Raw genomic sequence first — 22,251 nt, forward strand, 5'->3', positions numbered from 1 at the left:
AGAAGAAAGCAAGCCAGGAGCAGGTTAAGGGGACACATTAGTAGAAGTTTGAGATATATATGTAGCAAGAGAAATGAGGCTAGCCAACCCCTCACTGACCTCAGTATGAATCATTGGATCAGGGAAGATTAAAACTGGGAGACCAGCTAGGAGAAGGCCAAGGTAATTACTGCAGTGGTTCCGGTTGGAATTATTTAGGCAATGGTAGTGGGCCTGAAGAGGAGGAATTTTGTTCAAGAGATGTGAGATGGAGTGTGGGGGAGAGAGGACAAGTATGCCAAAAAAGTATAAATTTGAAGTCAGATGGACCAAAGGTCAAACCCTGGCTGCACTACTTCCTAGCTCTAGGATATTTAGCAGCTCACTTAACCCTCTCTGATCCTTATCTTAAAGGTCCTCGTCTTTAAAATGGAAATTATAATACCTACCTTGCAGAGTAGTGGGGAATTATACAGTATCTTTAAAGTGCCCACGAGGGCCCAGCATGGAGTAGTAGGTAGATGATTCGGCCACAGGTTTGAGGAGGATAATGATGACATAAATTTATAGAGGGCTTCTTCTGGCTTCAGTAACAGCCAGAAGAAGCCATTTCTGGGATGGTGTTGTAACATTTCTTGGCCAAGTTAGTTTTTTCTTATTTGTACTCATGCATTGTATACACAAAGTTGTGGCACTTTGCACATTGCTTTTAATTATTTGTTTACATGTTTATTGCCCAACTAAACTGTGAGATCTTTAGGACAGGGATTCTGCACTATTCTGGGAAGGCCTTAGGACCACAGTGCCTGCTAATTAGTAAAGTGATTATTGAATGAGTGATGCTTTGTACAACCCTCAGATTTTGATGATGCTATGAGATCAGTTCCTCCAAAGTTAGCACTTTCTAAAAGAAACCTTAATCTGTTACAGCTTCGGCAGTTGTCCCGAGTGAACCACCCTAACATTGTAAAGCTATATGGAGCCTGCTTGAATCCAGTAAGTTCCTCAGTCCAGTAAGTTTCATTGTCAGGTGCATAAGAAATCACATGGCAGATGTGTGCAGGTGTGTAGTTTAGCTATTTTGATGTCATCTTGTTTCCAGGGGGAAAAATTTTGCACTACTTTATGTATTTTCTTTCTACTCTTAGGAATATAGTAAGTATATTGAAGTTGTTGTCTTAGGTGTTCTTATCCAAGTAACCCCATCTTCTTATGAGGTATATGCTGTTCTGTGATGGCACCTACTCACTAGCACTGGAAAAAGTCCCCGAAGATCCTGTGATTATGTCGTTACATACTTCTCTACTCTTGGACAGGGGTGCCTAGACCGACAAGGTCTTAGATCATAGATAACTTTTTTTTTCCCCCTAGTGCCATTTACGTAGGGGCCAAAAGAATGTTTTTTAATGCATTTATAAAATCAAAGATTGAACCGAGTTATCTTTCAAGTCCGCTAAGATGCTCTGTGGTTAATTATTCTGGCTTATGTTTCCTTCAGGTGTGTCTTGTGATGGAATATGCTGAAGGGGGCTCTTTATATAATGGTGAGTGTCGTTAGGCCTGTCTTTATCTGGGAGAATAAAATAAGTGAAAAGCTTTCAATAGAAACTTAGTTACTTAATGTTCTTCACAATTCACCTTCAGAGTCCCAAAAGGAGATGATTTTTTAAAAATCTGCTAACGATTAAAAATAAGCACTACAACATTAGTATGTACAATTCAGAACTCTAAGTATATCATTCTTTTAACTTGATGGTACTTTTCATAATGTTAAGCACAAGCAAAGTAAAATTTGTTTTTAAATAGATTTTAAAATATCTTCTTTTAATTTTCTTTGCCTCCCTTAGCTTTGAGCCTCCTCATTTTAGAACTCTAATTATATTTCCATTTCATTCTGCTCTATTTTGCTTTCTTTACTTTTTTAACTTTATTTTTATTGTTTACACTATCACAGATGTTCCCGTTTTTCCCCTTTGCCTTCCTCCACTCAGCCCTCATTCCCCATTTTGCTTTCCTTTCAAAAAATAAAACTGAAAATTCACTTTATAGAACATTTTAATTATAACAATGAAAGAAAACTGTGTATTATTGATCTTTATAAAACAGCTCTTTCTAAGAAACACTGACCATATATATAAATGTATTGTCACTTGTACTATTCATGTAAAATAAATTGCTCATTTTATTTTTTTAATTAACATTATTTTATATAACCTTTTATTTATATTTACTGCCCATGTATCCATCATTGTTGGTGGGTATCTAATACTCTGTGTTTCATTCATTCATTCATTTTAAAGATCTTATGTGTTTATTTTTAGAGAGAGGGGAAGAGAGGGAGACAAACTTCAATGTCTGTGGCCTCCACTGGGGACCTGGCCCACAACCTAGGCGTGTGCCCTGACTGGGAATCAAACCAGCAACCCTTTGGTTCGCAGCCCGCTTTCTGTCCACTGAGCCACACCAGCCAGGGCTCTGTTGTTTTATTTGGTTAAACTATTTCTAGTCTTTAGCTATTGTAGAAAGCGTAGTTGTAAACATTTTGGTACGCGCTGTGTTTCCTTTTGAGCCATTCTCTCTCTCTCAGAGTAGCGTGCCTCACATTGCTTATTATTTATTTGTGTGGGTGCAACTATCAATATGAACAACTCTGGTAGTATATATTGATTTCACTTAAATGTGTGTATACCATTCAGTGGAAGTGCTATAAAATGGTAGGTACTTATGTACTGGTTATTCATTTGAAATTATTAGATAAGCAGGACTAGTAGGAACATGTGTTAAAAAATACCCAGTCGTGTGTTCTGACAGTGCGTGCATTCCTCTCGTATCTTTTGTTATGTGCAATAAAGTTCTTTTTAGTTTGTGCCTTTCTTTTGCAGTGCTGCATGGTGCCGAACCATTGCCGTATTACACCGCTGCCCATGCCATGAGTTGGTGTTTACAGTGTTCCCAAGGAGTGGCTTATCTTCACAGCATGCAGCCCAAAGCGCTAATTCACAGGGACCTGAAACCACCAAAGTAAGTCAGTCTCTGTCTCTCTGTCTGTCTGTCTTACTCTCTGCACCTCCCACCCCTAGTCCCTAATTCACCTTATAGGTTGCACATGAGCTTCTCTGTTCTCTTCCCTTTTGGCTGGCTTAAGAGTTTCTTTTTACTGTCCATCAGTTAGTCATTCATCTAAGCTTGCAGCATTGTCTATAGTAGCATCTTTATTTTAGTCAGATTTTATTTTTAGTAACTCCTACCTTAGATTAGCATACTTGTAGAATTTTTTTAGCCTATCTTATTGTGCTTGCATTATAGATTGTTGCCTCTAGACAGTCCCATAAGAACAGAGACAGCTCTTATCTCGTTCCCTGCTGTGTACCTAACAGCTAGCACAATATCCACACATAGTAGATATTCTGTGAAAATTTACAGAGTGGTTACTATCTGCCCTTTCAGAGGAAGGCAAAGGGGCATTACTGGCATCTGGGTAGAATTTGAAAATATTCTACATTTCTCCATATTGAGGATCCTGGGACTTTGAAAGAATTTCAGAAGTCCCTAAATAAATACTTTTTTTTAAAAGATTTTTATTTATTTATTTTTATTGGGAGGGTAAGGGAAGGAGAGAGGGACATAAGCACCATTGTGTGGTTGCCTCTTGTACCCCCCTACTGGGGACCTAGCTCACAACCCAGGTATGTCCCCTCACTGGGTATTGAACTGGCAACTCTTGGTTCACAAGCTGGAACTCAATCCACTGAGCTACACCAGCCAGGGCTCTAAAGAAGTACTTTAAAAGGCTAAAACTTGGGGGAGGGGGCTTGTTTGTATAGGAATTCAATGAAAGAAAACATATATATGGTATTTATTGTCTTTTTTTCCCCTCTAATTTTTTCTTTTTTATCCAACTGTGATGGCGTAAAAGAGTCCCCACATGTCCTCCACCATTAAGAGGTTTTCCCTAGGGAATACATCTTAACTATTCCATTCTCATAATACTGCTTTAAATTGTTTAAATGTCCCTTTTGGGTATAGCTTGTAACTCTCACGTCTAATCTGATACACTCTGCAGAGGCTCCAATTCTTGGAATCACTGTTCTTACTGGTGTACCTTATTTCTCCTCAGCAACCTGTCTTGGTTAGCGAAGAAGAAATCACTTAGCCTGTTCTTTTTTCTCCTTTCCACTGTATTAACAGAGTTGAATTATCAAAGCAAAATCATGGAAATATTGCTCTTTTCCAGCAACAAATTGACTGACAAAGGATACAGGCCAGCATCAGGCACAAAGTACCCTTTTCCTGGAGAAGCCATCGGATGCGACTCTTTGAAGTGTCCCTTCTGTGTCAGAGCATGTTTTCGCTTTGGAATAAGTGACTAGTTATTAACATACATGAAAATATCTCAAAAGGAAGTCATTTCAGTTTTCTAACATCATTTGTGTTCCATAATTACACAGCTTAAATGACTACCTTCATTCACTATCCAACCATGTACCATAATCCATAAATTCTAGAATTTAAATTTTACTTAACCAGCCTATTTAGATAAACCAGATATGTCCTATTGAAACTGTTCATAGATAGGGACTCTCCTTTTGCTGATAAATACCAGTAACACATTTATAAGAGCTCCGAGCTAGGTCATTTGTTCCTCTTGGAACCTCCTTATAGTTATATCTATAGTATTGTAGATTGTCTTTGTACCTTCCCCCTCCCCCCCCACCCCAGTATACAAATTGGGCTTTAGAATTAGAATTGATTTATTAGAATGTACTGGGGAAATGAAAATTCTTTGGAATGACTGTGCTCTCTTATACAATTGTATATAAGCACATGTGCTATGTCTTGTCTCTGGAAAACCTACAGATTATGTGGTTAGTAAGAGTTCATCAAAATGGCATATAAAGAAGGCATCTGATGATTTGGTGAGGTGTTTTATACAGGAGATCAGCTTGTGCTCATGTCCCTACTTTATTTACCTTTTGCGACTTCATTTGCATGTACTTTAGAAATAAAAAATGTGTTTTTGGTCCTAACTCTATGAAAGTAAGCCTGCGAAGATAATTTAGGTTCTTATTTCAGTGAGCCTCGAATGCCGTGCTCAGAGTCAGTGAACTGTTAACATCTTATGAGTAAAGGAGTGCTGATTTGTAATAGTAATAATATAAAGGCATCCAGAAAGATTAGTGTGCTATCTTGAACGTACCAGGATAAAACATGGAAACCAGGCACAGAGTTCTTATCTTTGATAAAGAATACTGGAGGAGCTTTAACAAGAACCGTGAAATGGGAAAAATTTTGTTGAAGTAACTTGCATTTAGCATTCTTTCTGTGTGTGGCATTATGGACATGTAAGTAGTAGTTTATCTGACTTATCTTAGCCATATTGGACTAAAAGCAAACTAACTTTCTAAATAATCTCTCCAGTTAGAATTATAGTACAACCTTACATACCAAGAATACATAAAATTGCAATTATAATGAATCCCCATATACTGCTGTTGAATATTATTACAGCATAATGGTGCAGATTAGGTTACCCTATCTTCATTTCTGTTTGTCATCAGGAGAACCTAAGTGAGTGTATGCTTCTTTGTGATTGTACTGGCCTATATCACACCTAGGAAAGTCAGAGTCTTCATTTCAGAAAATTTTCTGGAAGTCTTTCATTAAGCCATTTTAACAATCATAGGTAATACTCCTCCCACAGCTATTTTATAAACGTAAAAATGGTTTTGGTTTTGAGTATTTTAAAAAGTTCCTTTAAAATGAGGATTTTGCCTTTTATATTGGTTTTATTTTCTTTAATTAAATGTTATTTTTAAAACAATGCATGTTCATGATTAAAAACAAACTCAAACAATATACAAAAATACAAAGTCAGTCTTTCCTGCCTCCCATTTTCACTCCGCAGCAGTAGCCACTGTTTTGTTTTGTCTTTAAGCATTTATGGGTTATACTGTGCATAATGTTGCTTTTTCTGCTTACATAGACATCTTCTCATACGGAGCTTTACCTCTTTATTTTTAATAGGTAAATAGTATTTCTTATATACTCTTAAGGAAAGTAAGTACTTAAAATAGAAACTATTCTTGGCTTCATTAGCAGTCTTACACTGAGAAGACCTGATTTATAGAGGTGGTTTTAGAAAATAAAATGCTATTGAATCATTTGACATTTGGAGTTCTTAAAGATTTTAATGCCCTACATTGGTGCTTCTCAAATCTTCCCACCTGCCCAGAACAGAGTAATGATACAGTATTACCTCAGTAGCTCTGAGAGGAGGGGCAGGGTCTACAGAAGCCTTAAGGAAAGTTATATGTGAATTTCTGTTCAACTTCATATATCATGCGGTTTGTTTTAAAGTTCGTATTAGGGTGTTAAAAATGCTTAGAACTTGGTAAAGTGATGGTCCAGGGAGACATCCCAGGTAACTTGGACCTGGGGCTCCGTGGGCCCCCGGCTCCTCGTCCCAGCATACACGGCTACGCTGACGAGGTTTATACCCTCCTTTGAGAGGCACTAACACCTTGTGTGTGTTCAGAGGGATAATATGGAAATGTGGCTTGGGTTGTTTTTTTTTTTAAGGTTTTATTTATTCAGTTTTAGAGAGAGGGAAAAAGAGGGAGAGAAGTATCAGTGTGTGGTTGCATCCCACGGGGCCCCCACCAGGGACCCAGCCCACAACCCAGGCATGTGCCCTGACTGAGAATCAAACTGGTGACCCCCTGGCTCACAGCCCGCACTCAATCCACTGAGCTACACCAGCCAGCGCGTTGGGTTCTAATGCTCACATGATACAAATGTTGGCACTCCAGCAATATGGCAAACCAGAAACACTGAAAAAACATCCTACAGCTAACATCTAGAGATGCTTCATAGTACAACAAACATACTTTTACATGTGTAGGTGATCTACAAGAAAATAAGAGATGTCATCAGAGCAAAAGATGGAGGGAACTGAATCCTGAGTTGGGAAACCACTCATGGAAGCCAAGGGCTTTACCTCTGCCTGTATGTACAGAGGTTACCTCTGTGACCTCTGCCTGTATGTAGAATATGGAGCCCCAGGTCTTAATGGCTCATGTGTAACTGAAACCAGCTGAGGTAGCAGGACTGAGGCCTCTGTATGAATTTAGTAGGCTTGGCAGGAACAACCTAAAGGAAAGTAAGTTAGGAAAAATAGCAGTTTTCTGACTAGGTAAACTTTTATTTACCTGAAGGTCTCCCTTCATGCTATTGGGAATTTTAATTTGCCCCGTTTACACTATTAAGAAAACCCTAACAAGACCGGTTAAAAGTGCTTAAAGTCATATGCTTTCGATCTAGGCCTTTAGGGTTGATTATTCCAGAGTAAGATTGATCAAATATGAAGCCACAGTAAAAATTAACATACACATAGGATGCAAATCAGCATGAGTGGTAGCAGACAGAAAGCAGAATTAAGCCCTCAAATATTAAGACTTGATATATTTGGAATTATCAGGTATGAAGTATAAGATATAAAAGAAGGAATGAAAGTGCGAGGAGCTCTGGCCAGGTGGCTCAGTTGGAGCATTGTCCCGATATGCCAAGGTTACGGGGTACACCAATCGGGGCACAAATAGGAAGCAAACGGGGAGAACATGAATGGGTGGAACAGCAAGTCTGTCTTTCCCCCTCCCTCTAAAATCAATAAAACATTTTTTAAATTTTTTAATAAAGTAAAATGTGCAAGGAATGAAAATATCAGAAATCAAAGATGACCAAAGGACTGAATAAAACATTTAAAAATAATTTTAAAAAATTTTAAAGATTTTATTTATTTATTTTTAGAGGGGAAAGGAAAGAGAGAGAGAGAAATATCAGTGTATGGTTGCCTCTCTTGTGTCCCCTGATGGGAACTGGACTGCAACCCAGGCGTGTGCCCTGACTGGGAATTGAACCGCAATCCTATGGTTCGCAGGCTCACGCTCAATCCACTGAGCTACACCAGCCAGGGCCAAATAATTAAAATTTTTAAATAGTTTATAAAATAGATGACAAGAGAATTAGTGAGCTGTGAGATATGTCTGCAGTTACCCAGAAGGTAACAGGCAGATGAGAAAAAAAAAGTGGCATTAAGAAACATAGAAAAGGAGAAGGACTAAGAGTATATAATTGTAATTCTGGTAGAAGAAAATAGAATAATAGAATGGGGAGAGACTTCAAAAGGGATTGGCCAGGAATTTTCTGGATAAAAGATAAGAATTCTAAGCTGGATAAATGAAAAGGAATCTACCCTATGACATACCATAATGAGGCTACAGAACAACAAAAACAGGGAGATTCTAAAATCTGCTAAACAGGCCCTGGCTGGCGTAGCTCAATGGATTGAGCGCGGGCCTGCGAACCATAGGATTGCTGTTGATTCCCAGTCAGGGCACATGCCTGGGTTGCAGGCCTATTCCCAGCAGGGGACACACGAGAAACAACCATACATTGATATTTCCCTCCTCTCCTTCCCTTCCCCTCTAAAGATAAATAAAATCTTAAAAAATAAAAAAATAAAATCTGCTAAACAGAAAAGAGATTACCTACAAGGGCTTGGCAGTCAGGTCGAAGTGTACTTCCAACACCAAAATGGAAGCCATGGGACTGGAATCAGCTTCACAGAGCTGAGAAAAAAGAGTTGACTGCTCAGTTGTGTGTCTGCCTTAAGTTGTTTTTAAGGAGTAGGGGAGTGAACTAAAGACATTTGGAAACAAAACCTGAGAAAATTCACTGTAAGCAGGTCTCCATTAAAGGTATTTTGGGAAGAAAGAAAACGACTTAGAAGGCAAAAATACAAGGTTCACAACGGAGTGGCGAAGTAAAAGCAGTGAACATACATTAAAGAGCACGTCAGCTCTGAAATAGTGTCTTACATGTCAGATGATCGGAGGGGCTTCAGAATACAGACTTGTTCCTGTTGGTTTGCAGAGTAACCTACATGTCTGTAAGTCTTGTAGATACGGGTATAGTCATTTGTATTTCTAAATGGCACCTTTTGCAGAAACTCACAAAAATTATCTTTTACTTTCATCATTCACTTCGTACATTCAAAATGCTTTATATATTTTATTATAGGAATAACAAGTTGCATTGGGGTATAAACCTTAAGACTGTGTATTCTCAAGGAAATCTAAATACTTGGATATATTAGTTATTTTAACACTAGCTACTGTAGGCAATCTGAGGCTTATTATAATAGAAATCTGTTTCACTCACGTGACATCCAAAACAGGTGTTCATATTTGGTAGATGACCTTCCATATGGTAATTTTAGAACCTAGTTCAGGCCTCCTTCATCTACTACTTCCGCCATCCTCCAGGACTTGAGGGACCCAGGGAGTTGTGTATGAGAAGTTTTTTGAGCCAGACCTAGAAATGACCTATGTCCCTTCTACCCAGTGGCCACAACTCAATCTTAGCCACACCTACTGTGCAAGAGAGGGTGGGAAATGTATGCTCCAGAAGAAGCAATGGGTTTGGTGAGCAGCTGGCCAGTCCCAGCCATGTCTACTTTCTGGTCCCCCAGGATCTTTTCTACTTTTACCGCAGGTAGAACCACTCACTGCCCTTTGCAAGTTAAACACCCCAGAGGCACTCTCGGTCACCATCCAGCTCTCTGTGCAGGGTCTCAGGATGATGTTCAGTCCTCTCCAACCCTTTGGATGTGGCTCCTCCAGTCTTTAAAATAAATGAATTAAAAAGACAAGTTATCTCTCACCCTCCACATCCCCTTCCCTGCAACACACAATGGTAGAAGACAATCAGTAAAAGCCTCCTTTGGAACAGAGTATAATGGAGGCATACAGTAGTTGCTGGTTTGTAGGGAGGAAGGCCTGCATTGTCCGGTCCCTCTGCCCTGGAGGTGCGAGACATTCCCACCAGACCCTGATTCTGGCCCTGTAGAGGAACTCCCTTATCCATTGCTCGAGACTCCTAGCTTTACCCTTTTGTAGGTTCCTCCCTGTACATTCTCCATGGTCACGTCAGAGCCAGATTTGGGGGCATATACTCCCCTCACAACTTGTGCAGCTGGCACAGCCTGCTTTCTCCTTTAACAGATACGAGGCCAAAGACTTTTTTATTCCAGACTAGAGGTGTCCTTAGCAATAACATTTCCTCAGTAGGCTTTTGATTTCCCTGATTCTAGTCAGTTCCATGTATCTGTGACACTAACAGAATTCTTACTTACACACAGTCTTGGATTTGATTAATATGATTCCTGGCTTAAATGCTTTTTCTCAACTGAATGTGGAAATACCTTGAGGTTATCAAGTTTAGGTGGGAAGTTCTTTCTATTAATTTGTCCTTTGCTGCAGTGCTAAGTCTTTTTTTTTTTTTTTTCATTATTTTTAGAGGAAGAAAGGGAGAAAGTGGGAGAGAAGCATCAAATGATTAACTCTCACATGCACCAGCTGAGGACCAGGCCTACAACCCAGGCATGTGCTCCAGCTGGGAATCAAATCGGACTTCTTGTCCTGTAGGGCGACACCCAGCCAACTGAGCCACAGTGGTCAGGGCACAGTAGAGTCTTAATGGAACTTTGTCAGTCTTCCTACTATTGGACTATAGAAGCAATCAGCTTTTCTAGTCCTTTAAAACCACAGACTATTACAGGAGACAAATTTTACCAAATGTTTTTCCACGTCATTGCATGGATCTCTATCTTTCCAGCCTCCAGTTTCAGGTTTCTTGTTGCCTACTGCTAAGCCAGTACCAAATACATTAGATTTTTGTTAGAGCAACACCAATATAGTTATCGTTTTCTTACGTCATCTAGCATACGTAACATTATTATAATAGGTAAGACCTGAATTTCATGGCTTAACAGTACAGGGTTTTTTTTCCCAATCATATGAACTCCAGAGTCAATGTTCCTGATTAGTGGGCATTTTTTCATATGGCAGTTCAGGATCCCAGTCTCCTTCTGTCTTGTGGTTCAGAATCCTTTGCGTTCAATGCCATGGGGAAAGGGAAAGGAATATACATGTGGGAAACTTTTATGGACTAGGCTTGGAGGTGAAGTACATCACTTCCACCCATACTCTATTAGCTAGAATGATCATGTAGGGATACCTAACTACTTATAATCCTGGGAAATCATTGTGCTCATGAGGGGGAGGAAATGGGTCGGTGAACAGCTAACCAGTCTTCTACATTAGGCTAAAGACTCATTTTTGCTCACCATAAGGTTAATGAGAACAAGATTTGCAAAAACTGTTAGACCATGATCCAGAGCATGAAATACTTCACAGACTATAATGTGTTACATAGTAATGTGTATACAACTGAAACAACTTTCATGAAACAATAAATCTTGTAACGCCTTTTGATAGCTTGTATTATTTTTTAATTAATTCTTCAATTACAGTTATCTGCATTCCTCCTCAACCCCCCCCCCAAGTGTATTGTTTTATTTTTAAGATGCTTTCATAGTCTACTGAATTGATTTTGTGATCCGGCTTTCCAGATCTGTCATCTGAATTTTTATGATTTTGATTTTATGACTAGATTTTGGCTTGCAACTTGAAAAACACAGGATAGGTAAATTAAGGATAGGGCCAGCAAGTGATTTATAAAGGCGTTGATCTCCCTCCACCTGGGGGCACCGTCTCGTTGACCTACTCCAAGTTTTTTAAGCCCCATGTTTTATTTTGGCCCAGAGGGAACTGTTGTCAGGAGACACTGTAGAGATGGAGATGGAGGCGTCCAGCTGTGGGTCTAGCAGTCTTCCTAAGATCAGTCAATTTTTGCTGATATTCCTCTGAACTATATTAAGCTGTTAGAGTGAACAGGTAGCATTTCACAGAAGTTGAATGGTGACATTTTGCTTAATCCTGTTTCCACAAATTTATTGTACAATCAAATATTAGTCTTAAAGCTTTCCTTTTTTTTTTTTTTTTTTAACAGCTTGCTGCTGGTTGCAGGAGGGACAGTTTTAAAAATCTGTGATTTTGGTACAGCCTGTGACATTCAGACACACATGACCAATAACAAGGGGAGTGCTGCTTGGATGGCACCTGAAGTTTTTGAAGGTAAGATGGCACCTGAAGTTTTTGAAGGTAAAATGACAAGCACGACATGATTGGTAATCTGTCTTACTACTCCATGTAAATTCAGTATGTGTTTATGATCTTGTGCCTGGTTTTATGTCGACGTGGTATGTAGTTATAAAGCATATACTAAAGTCTGAGGAGGTATTAAGTATAGCTGTAAATCTTAAATCTCCTGGGAGGATTTAAGTTGTCCAGCACCTTCCATGCAAGTTCAAGCAGGTGTGCAGCTAACCCTCATTCTCAGATTGTGGACAAAATTTAAGAAAATATTTTGGAAAAGGATATACAAGTATTTCATTCTCTGCCCCAGAGAAAGTATGTCTTATTTAAAGATAAGGCCTGTGTCTCTTGATGAAAATGACAAACTTTCTAAAGTAGATTTCATAGTTCATTATTAATACTTAATTCATTAAAAAGTGTATTCATTGGGCCCTGGCCAGGTAGCTAAGTTGATTTAAGCGTCGTCCTGACACACCAAGGTCGTGGGTTTGATCCCCAGTCAGGGCATGTACAAGAGTCAGTCAATGAATGCATAAATGAGTAAAACACCAAGTCAATGTGTTTCTCTCTCCCCCTCTTCCTCTCTTTCTCTGTAAATCTATATTTAAAAAAAAATCATAACAGTCCTGAGCACATTTTTTAAAAGGGTATTTGTTGTAAAGGCTTAAGAAACTTCAAAAAGAGTAAGTTCTCAGCTCTACTTGGGGCCTCCTCTTGTTTTTTGTACATGATGCCCATTCTTAAAATTTATGAAAACAGTTGTTTCTGTAAGACCTGTGGGAAAAAGTCCTGAAATTATACCATATTTTTTTCTAGGTAGCAATTACAGTGAAAAATGTGACGTCTTCAGCTGGGGTATTATCCTTTGGGAAGTGATAACACGTCGGAAACCCTTTGATGAGATTGGTGGCCCAGCTTTCCGTATCATGTGGGCTGTTCATAATGGTTTGTGAACAGACATTTTTCTTTAATATAGTTCCCCCGTAGATGACCATTTATCTTTAACATTAAAATGTACAACTCTTTGTTACCAGAATACTTTTCCGCTAGCAGTTTCCCACCCTCCCCACAGCCCGAAACTCAGGCAGGGCAGGGCTGAGTAGTGGTCCCGGTGTTTACACGGACTGGGGGGTGGAGGTCTGCCGACTGTGCTGACTGGGAAAGGCCCTCACCAGACACCGGGAGCCAGCTGCTTCGGTTGGCTCTCTGCAGAGGCTAGGGAAGCATTGGACTGGACTCTGGAGGAATAAATGTTAAAATTATTAATTAAATCTCTCACGTGGTTAAGGTTATTGGGGACCTTATAGCCTTTTTTCCTGAGAAGCACAAGGGTCTCACCGAGAAGAGAAAGGAAAAAATAATGAGTTGTTACTTAAGCTGTTCAGAAAAGTAAAACACAAAGTGACTTATGTATATTTTAATATCTTCTCACTCATCTTTATGAGGTGAATACTATTAGTGCCTCATTTTGCAGTTTTACAGATTAGGAAAACTGAGACCTAGAGAGGTTAAATAACTTGCCCAAGGTCACAAGATAAGTAACTGATATTGCTGGGATTCAGTCCACATCTTTCTGACTCCAGTGCTCATTTTTAAGTTATGTTGACTTAGATTCAATGTCCTTATATCCCTTCTACTCATTTTGTATCCCTACCTAGAGTGTTTTTAACCACCCATGGTGTTAAGAATTCATCTTCTTCATTGATCAAGTTACTTCATACTTGCTTTGGGAAAATAAACTCTTCGTGTAGGAAAATTGCTTAATTTTCTAAACTTTTAACATCACTCTCTATTAATTTCTGTCCTACTCTTCGTGTAGGAAAATTGCTTAATTTTCTAAACTTTTAACATCACTCTCTATTAATTTCTGTCTCTATTTTGATTATAATAACTCTGATTACTGACATTTTACTACATTAGTTTACAAGTGAGACAAACACATATCTCCCCAGCTGTTTAGGTCATTTGTACACCTACCACACAGCACCATCACCTCAGTGATCTTAACACTTTACCAATTCTCTGTACTGCCTTTCATTTTACTTCCTTTCATGTCACTGTGGAGAATGCTAGAGCATTTTTCTCTCTGTCAATTGTCAGTAGATGATAATTGAACAGCAGTGAGGCAAGGGGATAAAAGAACTAACTTGTTAATTGATAAAATTGCAAAGATTTCATTGTATTTAAGACCTTCTTTAAGTTAGGGACCTTACTGATAGTATTACAGTTTTGATAATTACACAAAAGTTGGCAGTTTTCAGCTCGTGAAATGATTGATTCACAGCAGCCTAAAGGTCTGCTCCCACAAAAGAGTCATTTGGAGATGGCTGTTTAGGTATGGAAGGTGATTTCTCAAACATATTTGAAACTTTGTAATGAATCTGAAAATATAGCTCAAGTAAGATCACCCCAAACTACCATTCCATTTGTCTTTTAATAAAACACACATGAAGCCATTATTATTTGTTAAAAGAAAATTTGTAACAAATGAAATATTATTAATTCTTAGTCTTACTATTGCCATACTGCATATAAAATTTTTCATTTAACTTTTGAAATGGTGTGTCTTCTCTTAATGAAAATACAATGTTAATCTAAATGACCAAAGGAAGAAATGTACTTTCATTACTCCAAAAAAAAATCTTAAATTACAAGGTCTTTAAAATAAACACTAATTTAGAAATACATTTAAAAAGCTGACAATATTCTTCGGGTAAATACACTCTTTCCCATCCTTTCATTTTTAATTTAGGTACTCGACCACCACTGATCAAAAATTTACCAAAGCCCATTGAGAGCCTGATGACTCGCTGTTGGTCAAAAGATCCTTCTCAGCGCCCTTCAATGGAGGAAATTGTGAAAATAATGACTCACTTGATGCGGGTATAATCCTTCTTTTGAGGGGCTTTGGGTTTAGGGGAATGTGATATATACTGAGTTTTAATGGAGTTTTAAGATAAAAGGACTTTATTGCTGATTTTTGCTATATACTTTTCTATATTTTCCAAGTTGCAAAGGGCATTTATTACTCATAATCAGAGGAGAACACATTATTTGGGGAAAAAAATCTAGTTCTTTATAATGAAAAGGCAGCTAGATAGGTTTTTGGCTAAATGGGTTTTTGGACTTGCTTTTTTTCCTCCAGTTTAACTTAGCGGATAAATGTGTTTGTTTCTGGCCTGTTGCCTCATCTATAATATGAGAATAGCTGGATTAGGTGATCTCTAAATACCTTTATAGGACTTAGGTATTTTATTACTCTAAATACTTGCTAAACTAAGTTTTTAATTTTCTTTAGTGTAAATCTTCATCAAGCAGTTACTTATACAGGGCCACAGAGAGATTGCATTCTGGCACATTTTTTAAGTGGTTCTTTTTTGACCTTTTGTTTTCTCATTGCACATTTTCAGCCTTCCATTTGCTATGAAAAAGTTACTGTTTTCTAGAATTTATAGAATTTTTCAATTTAGAACAACTCTTTTAAATAATTAGCAAAATTCCCTGGTCTATAAATGAAATACTTCTAGAATTATTTGAACAATTTTAGGCCTCTTGTTTTTGGTTCACTAACAAAATCTGTCAAGCAGTATTTTGACTTAAAAGTTAATATACTTAAAGTACTTGAATTTCAGAACAATTTGCTCAGTAGAAGAATTTTTCAATCACCTTAAATATAGCTAAGTGATTTCCTAAATGACCAAAGATTTAATTTGTTCATTCTGTTGAAAATTCAGGCAAATCAGCTCAAACTAATGTGATTAAAACTTACCATCATATTTGGGTACCAGCTATATATAGAATTCTGGGCCCTAAAGATATGTTCATAAAGAAACAACTTAGTCTCTGTAGTCAGATACCTTAAAACATTGGGATATATAAATTGTTCAAATTGCAGCTGTGCTTAATATATATTTTGTCTAATATAAGAAGGTAATCTTTTTTCCTCTAATTCTAATTCTAAATTCGATTTATTTGTGCAGTAAATATTCCTAATATTATATGTCCAGTTCATAGAGGGATATCCATAACCTATTCCTTTTACTTAAAATATTAGTTTTAACAATTATTCTTTGGCACACCAATCTCAGTTGTCAGACTAACAGTCATTTCAATAATTTGGAAGTTTATATCACTGCTGTGAGAACATAAATATGTTTTATATAATTGCAAGGGATGATAATACTATTGTATTTCATATAATCCCTTAGAGAAATGTTGCTGTTTTCTTCAAGACTTTGGTCTCTGTGTGAAGTAGCTTCTTAGGTATAATACATGGCATTGATCACAATTGAAATTCAGGAAAGGAACACATTATTGTCATCTTTATGAAGTCAAAACCTTAGGTGTCTACAAATTCAGTTTATGCCTAAAGGAAAGTAAAATAGCATCTTTGCTACATTCAAATCCCATGAAAATGAAATAAGTCAGATGTACTTGTTAATTTTTACAGGATTTTAATTTATATTAAAGAAATTTTAAATTGGGTTTACTTTTTTCTTATATATATAGTACTTTCCAGGAGCAGATGAGCCATTACAATACCCTTGTCAGTATTCGGATGAAGGACAGAGCAATTCTGCCACCAGTACAGGTAAATAGATAGATTGGAAGAGTAATAACTAAATTTTTTTGTATCCCATGAAATTATAGTTAAGCGATGGATGGTGTCCCCATCTGCATTTTAATTTCTTTGTTTTATACAATTGACTTCAATTTGAGTTTCTAAGTGCATCATTCTTCGTGAAGGTCCCAGATTGAAAGAGTTACCAAAGACCTGCTTCAGAGTCTTGGAATTCTTCCATAGCTATATACAGAAATGTTGGATGTTATGCTGCTGTGAATGTCATTTCTTCTTTGAATAGCTTTTATATAAATACTGCTATATTAAATAGTATTCGAAAGTATTATAAATATATATAACAACCTATTTTTTCACCATGCACACCCTACTTTTTTGCTCTTTGTAGAAGAGTCTGTAGATACTCTTCTGTTTTAGTTCAGAGTTCTTCAGTTTTCATGAAGTACTTAGTAGTGGGATTCGCAGTTCATCAGAAAAGATAGTAGAAGTAATACTGTAACTTAGAAAAATCGTTACTGTTTTTTGTTTCTACTACTGCCTTCAACCCCTGTCTCTGTTTTTATACTGTAACCATCAGCCTTTTGATTCTTTCACCTTTTCACTGACCTTCAGTCCTCTTAGGTTCTTCTTTTTCTCCTCCACTTAATTCCAGGCAGTTATTATAATTCCACTAGGAATAATCCTCAGCCCTCTAGCCTTGTCTTAGACTTGCTTGGCTAAACCGCCAGCCTAGTTAAATCTGACTCTCCACTTATTCCTTGCCTGTGTCAGTGCAGCTGAATGTGGCTGGAGATGACACATTCTTACTATCCTCAAATGCCTATTTAGTGCTTTGGACAGTTGTACTTTATTTTAGTCCCTCTTCCCTCTTCTAGATGACTTAATTTTATATTTTAGCCTTTCTCCTCGAGCTTTAAATACCTCCTCCCCTCTCCTCATTCTCAGCCAACCTTGTTTACTGTTTCCCTGAAAAAAATTGGATTAATCGGAAGATGGCCTCCACAGGCTCCTTCACTACATGTACCCATCTGCTCCACATTCTCTTCTGTTGGTGTGGCTGAATTGTCTCTGCCTTCAGCCAAAGGCAGGCCTGTGAACTTGTGTATTAAATCCCATTCCAGCAGTTCTTCTGTCTCTTGCGTCATCAGTTTCAGCCTTTCTAATGGTATCATTCCCGGAGCATGTATAAGCTGCATTTATTCTTTAGCTTCTCTTCCCATTGTCTCTGTGGCCACTCCTCTCAGGCTTTTATTATACCACTGCTCCAGATTTGTGCTTGTCAAGGTATCACCACTTACCTCCAAATTACTGAAACTAAATGAATAATTTTTAGTTCTCATCTTTTTTGACTATCAGTACCATTTGATACAGTTCATTACACTCTCCTTTTTATAGGACTTTTCTTCAGTTGATTTTCAGGATACCATATTAGCCTGGATTTTGTCTTACACCTCTGGGCACTATTCGGATGGTTTTGTATGCTGTTTATTTCTTGTCTTCCCAGCCTATAAAGTTAGAGTTCCCAGAGCTCAGTAATTTGGCCTCTTTGCTTGGTATTTGGCCTCATTTCCTTGGTAATCTTTGTTAATATCAAGAGTTTCTATACTATCTATCTGCTGGTGTTTTGATCCATTACAGACCTGAACTCCATTCTCATATCCAGTACTTGAATTCTAATAACTCAAACATCATTTTCCAAAGTAACCTCCTGATAGCCCCTTCAGACTCATTCCTGCCATGGTTTCCTCATCTTAATTAATAACCACTTCATACTACTTGTTCAGACTGACAGTTTTAAAGTCATCTTTGACTATGAGGCAACTATTCAGCATTTGGGTTCCCTTTTTGTGCTATCCCTAAATTTTATTTAAAATGGATTTTTTGGGCTATCTTAATTAGCTTGGAAAGTATTAGTTATTTCTATATATGTCTTAAGTAATTTAGAAAAGAATTTATTTTACATATTGAATGAAGTATTTATATTGTTCCCAATTTATAATCATAAATGTTTCTGTTTTCCTAGGCTCATTCATGGACATTGCTTCTACAAATACTAGTAATAAAAGTGACACTAATATGGAGCAAGTTCCTTCCACAAATGATACTATTAAACGCTTAGAATCAAAATTATTGAAAAATCAAGCAAAGCAACAGGTTTGTTTTGTAATTAAAAGTAAAATCATTTGGTAACTTTTGTAGGAGTCATAATGTTATACCAACTGAAATGATTTGCTATCCTCCATTATACAAATTCTGAACATTATGCCTGAAACATAAGCTTAGGAGTTGAGACATGTAATGAGAATCTCCTCTTACCAAACTGTCTTCCTTTCTGATAATTGCTGCCTTTGCTAACCGTGCAGCTCCCTCCCTACAGTGATCCCTGACTTTTATTGTTGAAACTGAAAATTATATAATGGCCATTTCTTGGCTCTACTACTCAGTTAAAAGAGTTGTCCTAAATGTATCACTTCATATCATTCAGATTTATTATATTTTTGCTATTATTGGTTTAAAAATATTTTAAGATGTGATTTTATTCATCTTGCCTGAAGCATTTACATTTAGGTTAACTAATAATTGGGGCATTTAACTCCAAACTCCAGTGACTGCCCTTTTCCAAAGGCCAGTCACTATTGCAGCTTGCTCTCCCTTAGCCCTATAGCTCCCTCTCCCTGAAAACTTGCCTTTACTTTCAGAAAAACAACAGAACCTATGAGAATCCCAGTGAGTATTCTTTCTTCTCCTAGGCTGTCTAGCAGTTTAAATCTAAAGAGTTGCAATAATTCAAATTGACCTGTAATTTTAACAGAGTGAATCTGGCCGGTTAAGCCTGGGAGCTTCCCGTGGGAGCAGCATAGAGAGCTTGCCCCCAACCTCCGAGGGCAAGAGGATGAGTGCCGACATGTCTGAGATAGAAGCCAGGATTGCTGCGACCACAGGTAAAAAGGAAATAGAAGTCAAGATACGTGAAAACGATAGTTTCAGTTGTTTCAGTAGTGAGAACAGCAGGGTTTTGTGTCTTAAAATTTCTTAAAGCAGGAAGTAGCTTACAGTATACTTTCTAACCTTCTAGCATAATTTATACATTTCTCTAACATTCCAAATGAGGACTATATGACATAAAACTAAGCGAATGTAATTCAGTGCAAATATGAGCAGAAAATCTATATGAGAAATTGACATTTTATCAAAACCAGAATGTTTTAGAAGTGCTTGAGTGACTCTACTAGACTTTTGTGCTGAACTCAAATAATAACAAATATTCTAACAAATGTTTAGAAATTAGGAAAAAATGTATCCCAGAATCACGTGATATGGCCTTACTGTTGGCTCCTCCTCCTGCCAATGGCAAAGATAGCTCAGTTGGTTGTGGTTAATGCTTTTAATTGTAAAAGTAAAAGATCATGCTAATTTAATTTGATCTTGTAAAAGCTAACATTTAAATTCCATTTTTTCAGTTCTTAAAATGATTAAATATGGAAGGACTAGTCACACAAAAATACTGTATGTCTTAGTACCTGAGTGAATGTCTGCCCCTCTTCCTAACCAGGCTTCATTTTAGTAATGCTGGTTTAATTTGCTTTTCTCCCATCCCAGAGGTGGAAGGGAGCTGATTTTAAAAGTAAATACATTTCTGTTGTGAAAAATATGAAAATATAAACAAAAAATTTAGTCTTTCACAGTTGTCCCACTCAGAAATAAACACAACATTTTTATGGATTTACCTCTAGTCTTTTAACTGTCTATGTGTATATATGTATATTTTTTAATTTGCTAACCAGGTCTTTTGTCATTCATTTGTTTTTTTTCTAAGTTGAATATTCTCATTTTGTGTGAAGTTCTTCTCAAAAAGAAGGTGTCCAAAGGACTATTATACTGTACTACACCTTCAACTAATCATGATCACTGATTTTATTATTTAGTATTAGAATCAGGTCTATAAAACAGTATCTAAAATAGCAGTGTCTTTAACCCATAAACTTTTTTTTTTTCACACTTGAACAAATCTGGAGGTCGGCTCCATAGTCATTAAGCAACTGGAGTCCTTCTGCCCCTCTGTGCCACCGTCCTTATGGGGCAGCTTCCATCCTCAGAGATACTTTGTGCTCCAGATGGTTGTTACAGTTGCAGTCATCACAACCACACAATCCAGACCACAGGAAGGAAAAATTAAGAAAAGGCCAAAAAGGCACATGCCCGAGCTTTTCCAGAAGTTTCCCAGAACAACTTCCACATACATGTTGTTGACCACACATGGTTCCAATGAAAAGAAGGATCTGTGAAGTTTTATGTGGGAGCGTTGCTGTCCTGAGTAAAGGTCTCTGTTGCTAAGAAAGAAGGGGAAAAGAGTGATCGGCTGGGCATATGCATCTCTGCCACGCAGTTTGGGCTTCAGAAACAATCTAGATGATTGGAAGTCACAGGCCACCGACAAGCTCTCCTGGTCTCCATGAGTCAGAAGTGTTTCTGTGCAGGGAGGGAGTCTCACTGTAATGTCACATGAATGTGGATATACCCTCACATTTGGGGGAATTTTTCCCACTTTGGGGATATCATTCAAGACGAACCTGCCAAATAGTGGTTGTGACCCCAAAATAGAAAATAGTGCTGTAATTATTGTTTTATATCTGCTAGTGTCAATTTTCTAGTCAGGTACTGGTTTCTAATTATTTTCTACAGAAGTGCTAATTCACTGGGGTAAAGATGACCACACATTTAAATTACCTTATCCTTTTTTCTGCTTAAATGTAGAACAGATTGCACTTTTTTAGTGCAATGCCTTACTTTGAAAGGCTGGTATTCTCCAGCTTTTCAACACTGTTTATGTTTAGTGGGACTGTATCCTAAACTTTGGAAATGACAATAAATATTCGGTTTACCAGAAGTGGTATAAATATTTATAATTATAAAAGCTTATACCTTTTATACTTTGATTCAACAATTATTTAAATCAATGAGTTTTACTTTGTAGTACACTCCAAGAAACACCTAACTTGAACATATATTTCTGTATTTTTGTGATTAAAACAAACATGGCAGCTTATTTGTTTAAACTCTTCTTTCCTGCTTCCATCCTAGCCACCCCCCCGCCCCATCACATATCAGTAGTTTCACTTAGGCAGATTGTTTCTGTGAACATGTTTGCATTTAGCTTCCTCATTACCCTGCAGCTTTGTTTGTCTCTGTGCACTTTGGTTTTCTTCCTCCCTTTTGCTAATTAAAGCCAATGTGTGAAACGTATTGGTAGTTGTTTGCTCCTTAATCTCGCCTTTTCTCAGCATGGATGAAGAGTCAGATAGTTCTGCATGCCTTTCTGCATGGAGTGTTATTAACATAACTATTTGAAAACCCCTATTTTTGTAATTTATTGTTTTGTGTTACCGTTTGTGGTTGTTTGCATGTATACTGTATATATATGTTTTTGCAGCCTGTTCCAAGCCTAAACCGGGCCACCGTAAAACTGCTTCATTTGGCAACATTCTGGATGTCCCTGAGATCGTCGTATCAGGTATCATAGACCACCTGAGTTGGTCTAATAACTGTGGAACCAGAATAATGATCCCTGGTACTTATAAAATGCTTCTTGCTCCAATTTTTATAGGACATGAAAATAGATACCTTGCATGCAGTAAT

The 22,251-nt window shown here is 37.5% G+C and overlaps 1 protein-coding gene across 4 annotated transcripts in view; it reads left to right on the plus strand.

Annotated features, from left to right (window-relative positions):
- The window catches only part of MAP3K7 (mitogen-activated protein kinase kinase kinase 7), a 58,926-nt gene that overhangs the window by 13,843 nt on the left and 22,832 nt on the right, over positions 1–22,251 (plus strand). The window contains exons 3-12 of one of the 4 annotated variants that reach the window (XM_053664805.1): positions 910–975; positions 1,478–1,523; positions 2,862–3,000; positions 11,890–12,014; positions 12,852–12,980; positions 14,788–14,918; positions 16,545–16,626; positions 18,638–18,768; positions 19,427–19,556; positions 22,046–22,126. In XM_053664805.1, coding sequence (XP_053520780.1) covers positions 910–975; positions 1,478–1,523; positions 2,862–3,000; positions 11,890–12,014; positions 12,852–12,980; positions 14,788–14,918; positions 16,545–16,626; positions 18,638–18,768; positions 19,427–19,556; positions 22,046–22,126 — 1,060 coding nt within the window. Of the gene's footprint in view, positions 1–904; positions 993–1,477; positions 1,524–2,861; positions 3,001–11,889; positions 12,015–12,851; positions 12,981–14,787; positions 14,919–16,544; positions 16,627–18,637; positions 18,769–19,426; positions 19,557–22,045; positions 22,127–22,251 lie in introns of those variants that run through there. The other 3 variants (XM_053664808.1, XM_053664807.1, XM_053664806.1) reach the window with 3 other exon arrangements.

This window comes from Artibeus jamaicensis, unplaced genomic scaffold (assembly GCF_021234435.1).
Source record: "Artibeus jamaicensis isolate MK-2021 breed Jamaican fruit bat unplaced genomic scaffold, CSHL_Jam_final contig_387, whole genome shotgun sequence".
In the NCBI taxonomy this organism is placed as follows: Eukaryota; Metazoa; Chordata; class Mammalia; order Chiroptera; family Phyllostomidae; genus Artibeus; species Artibeus jamaicensis.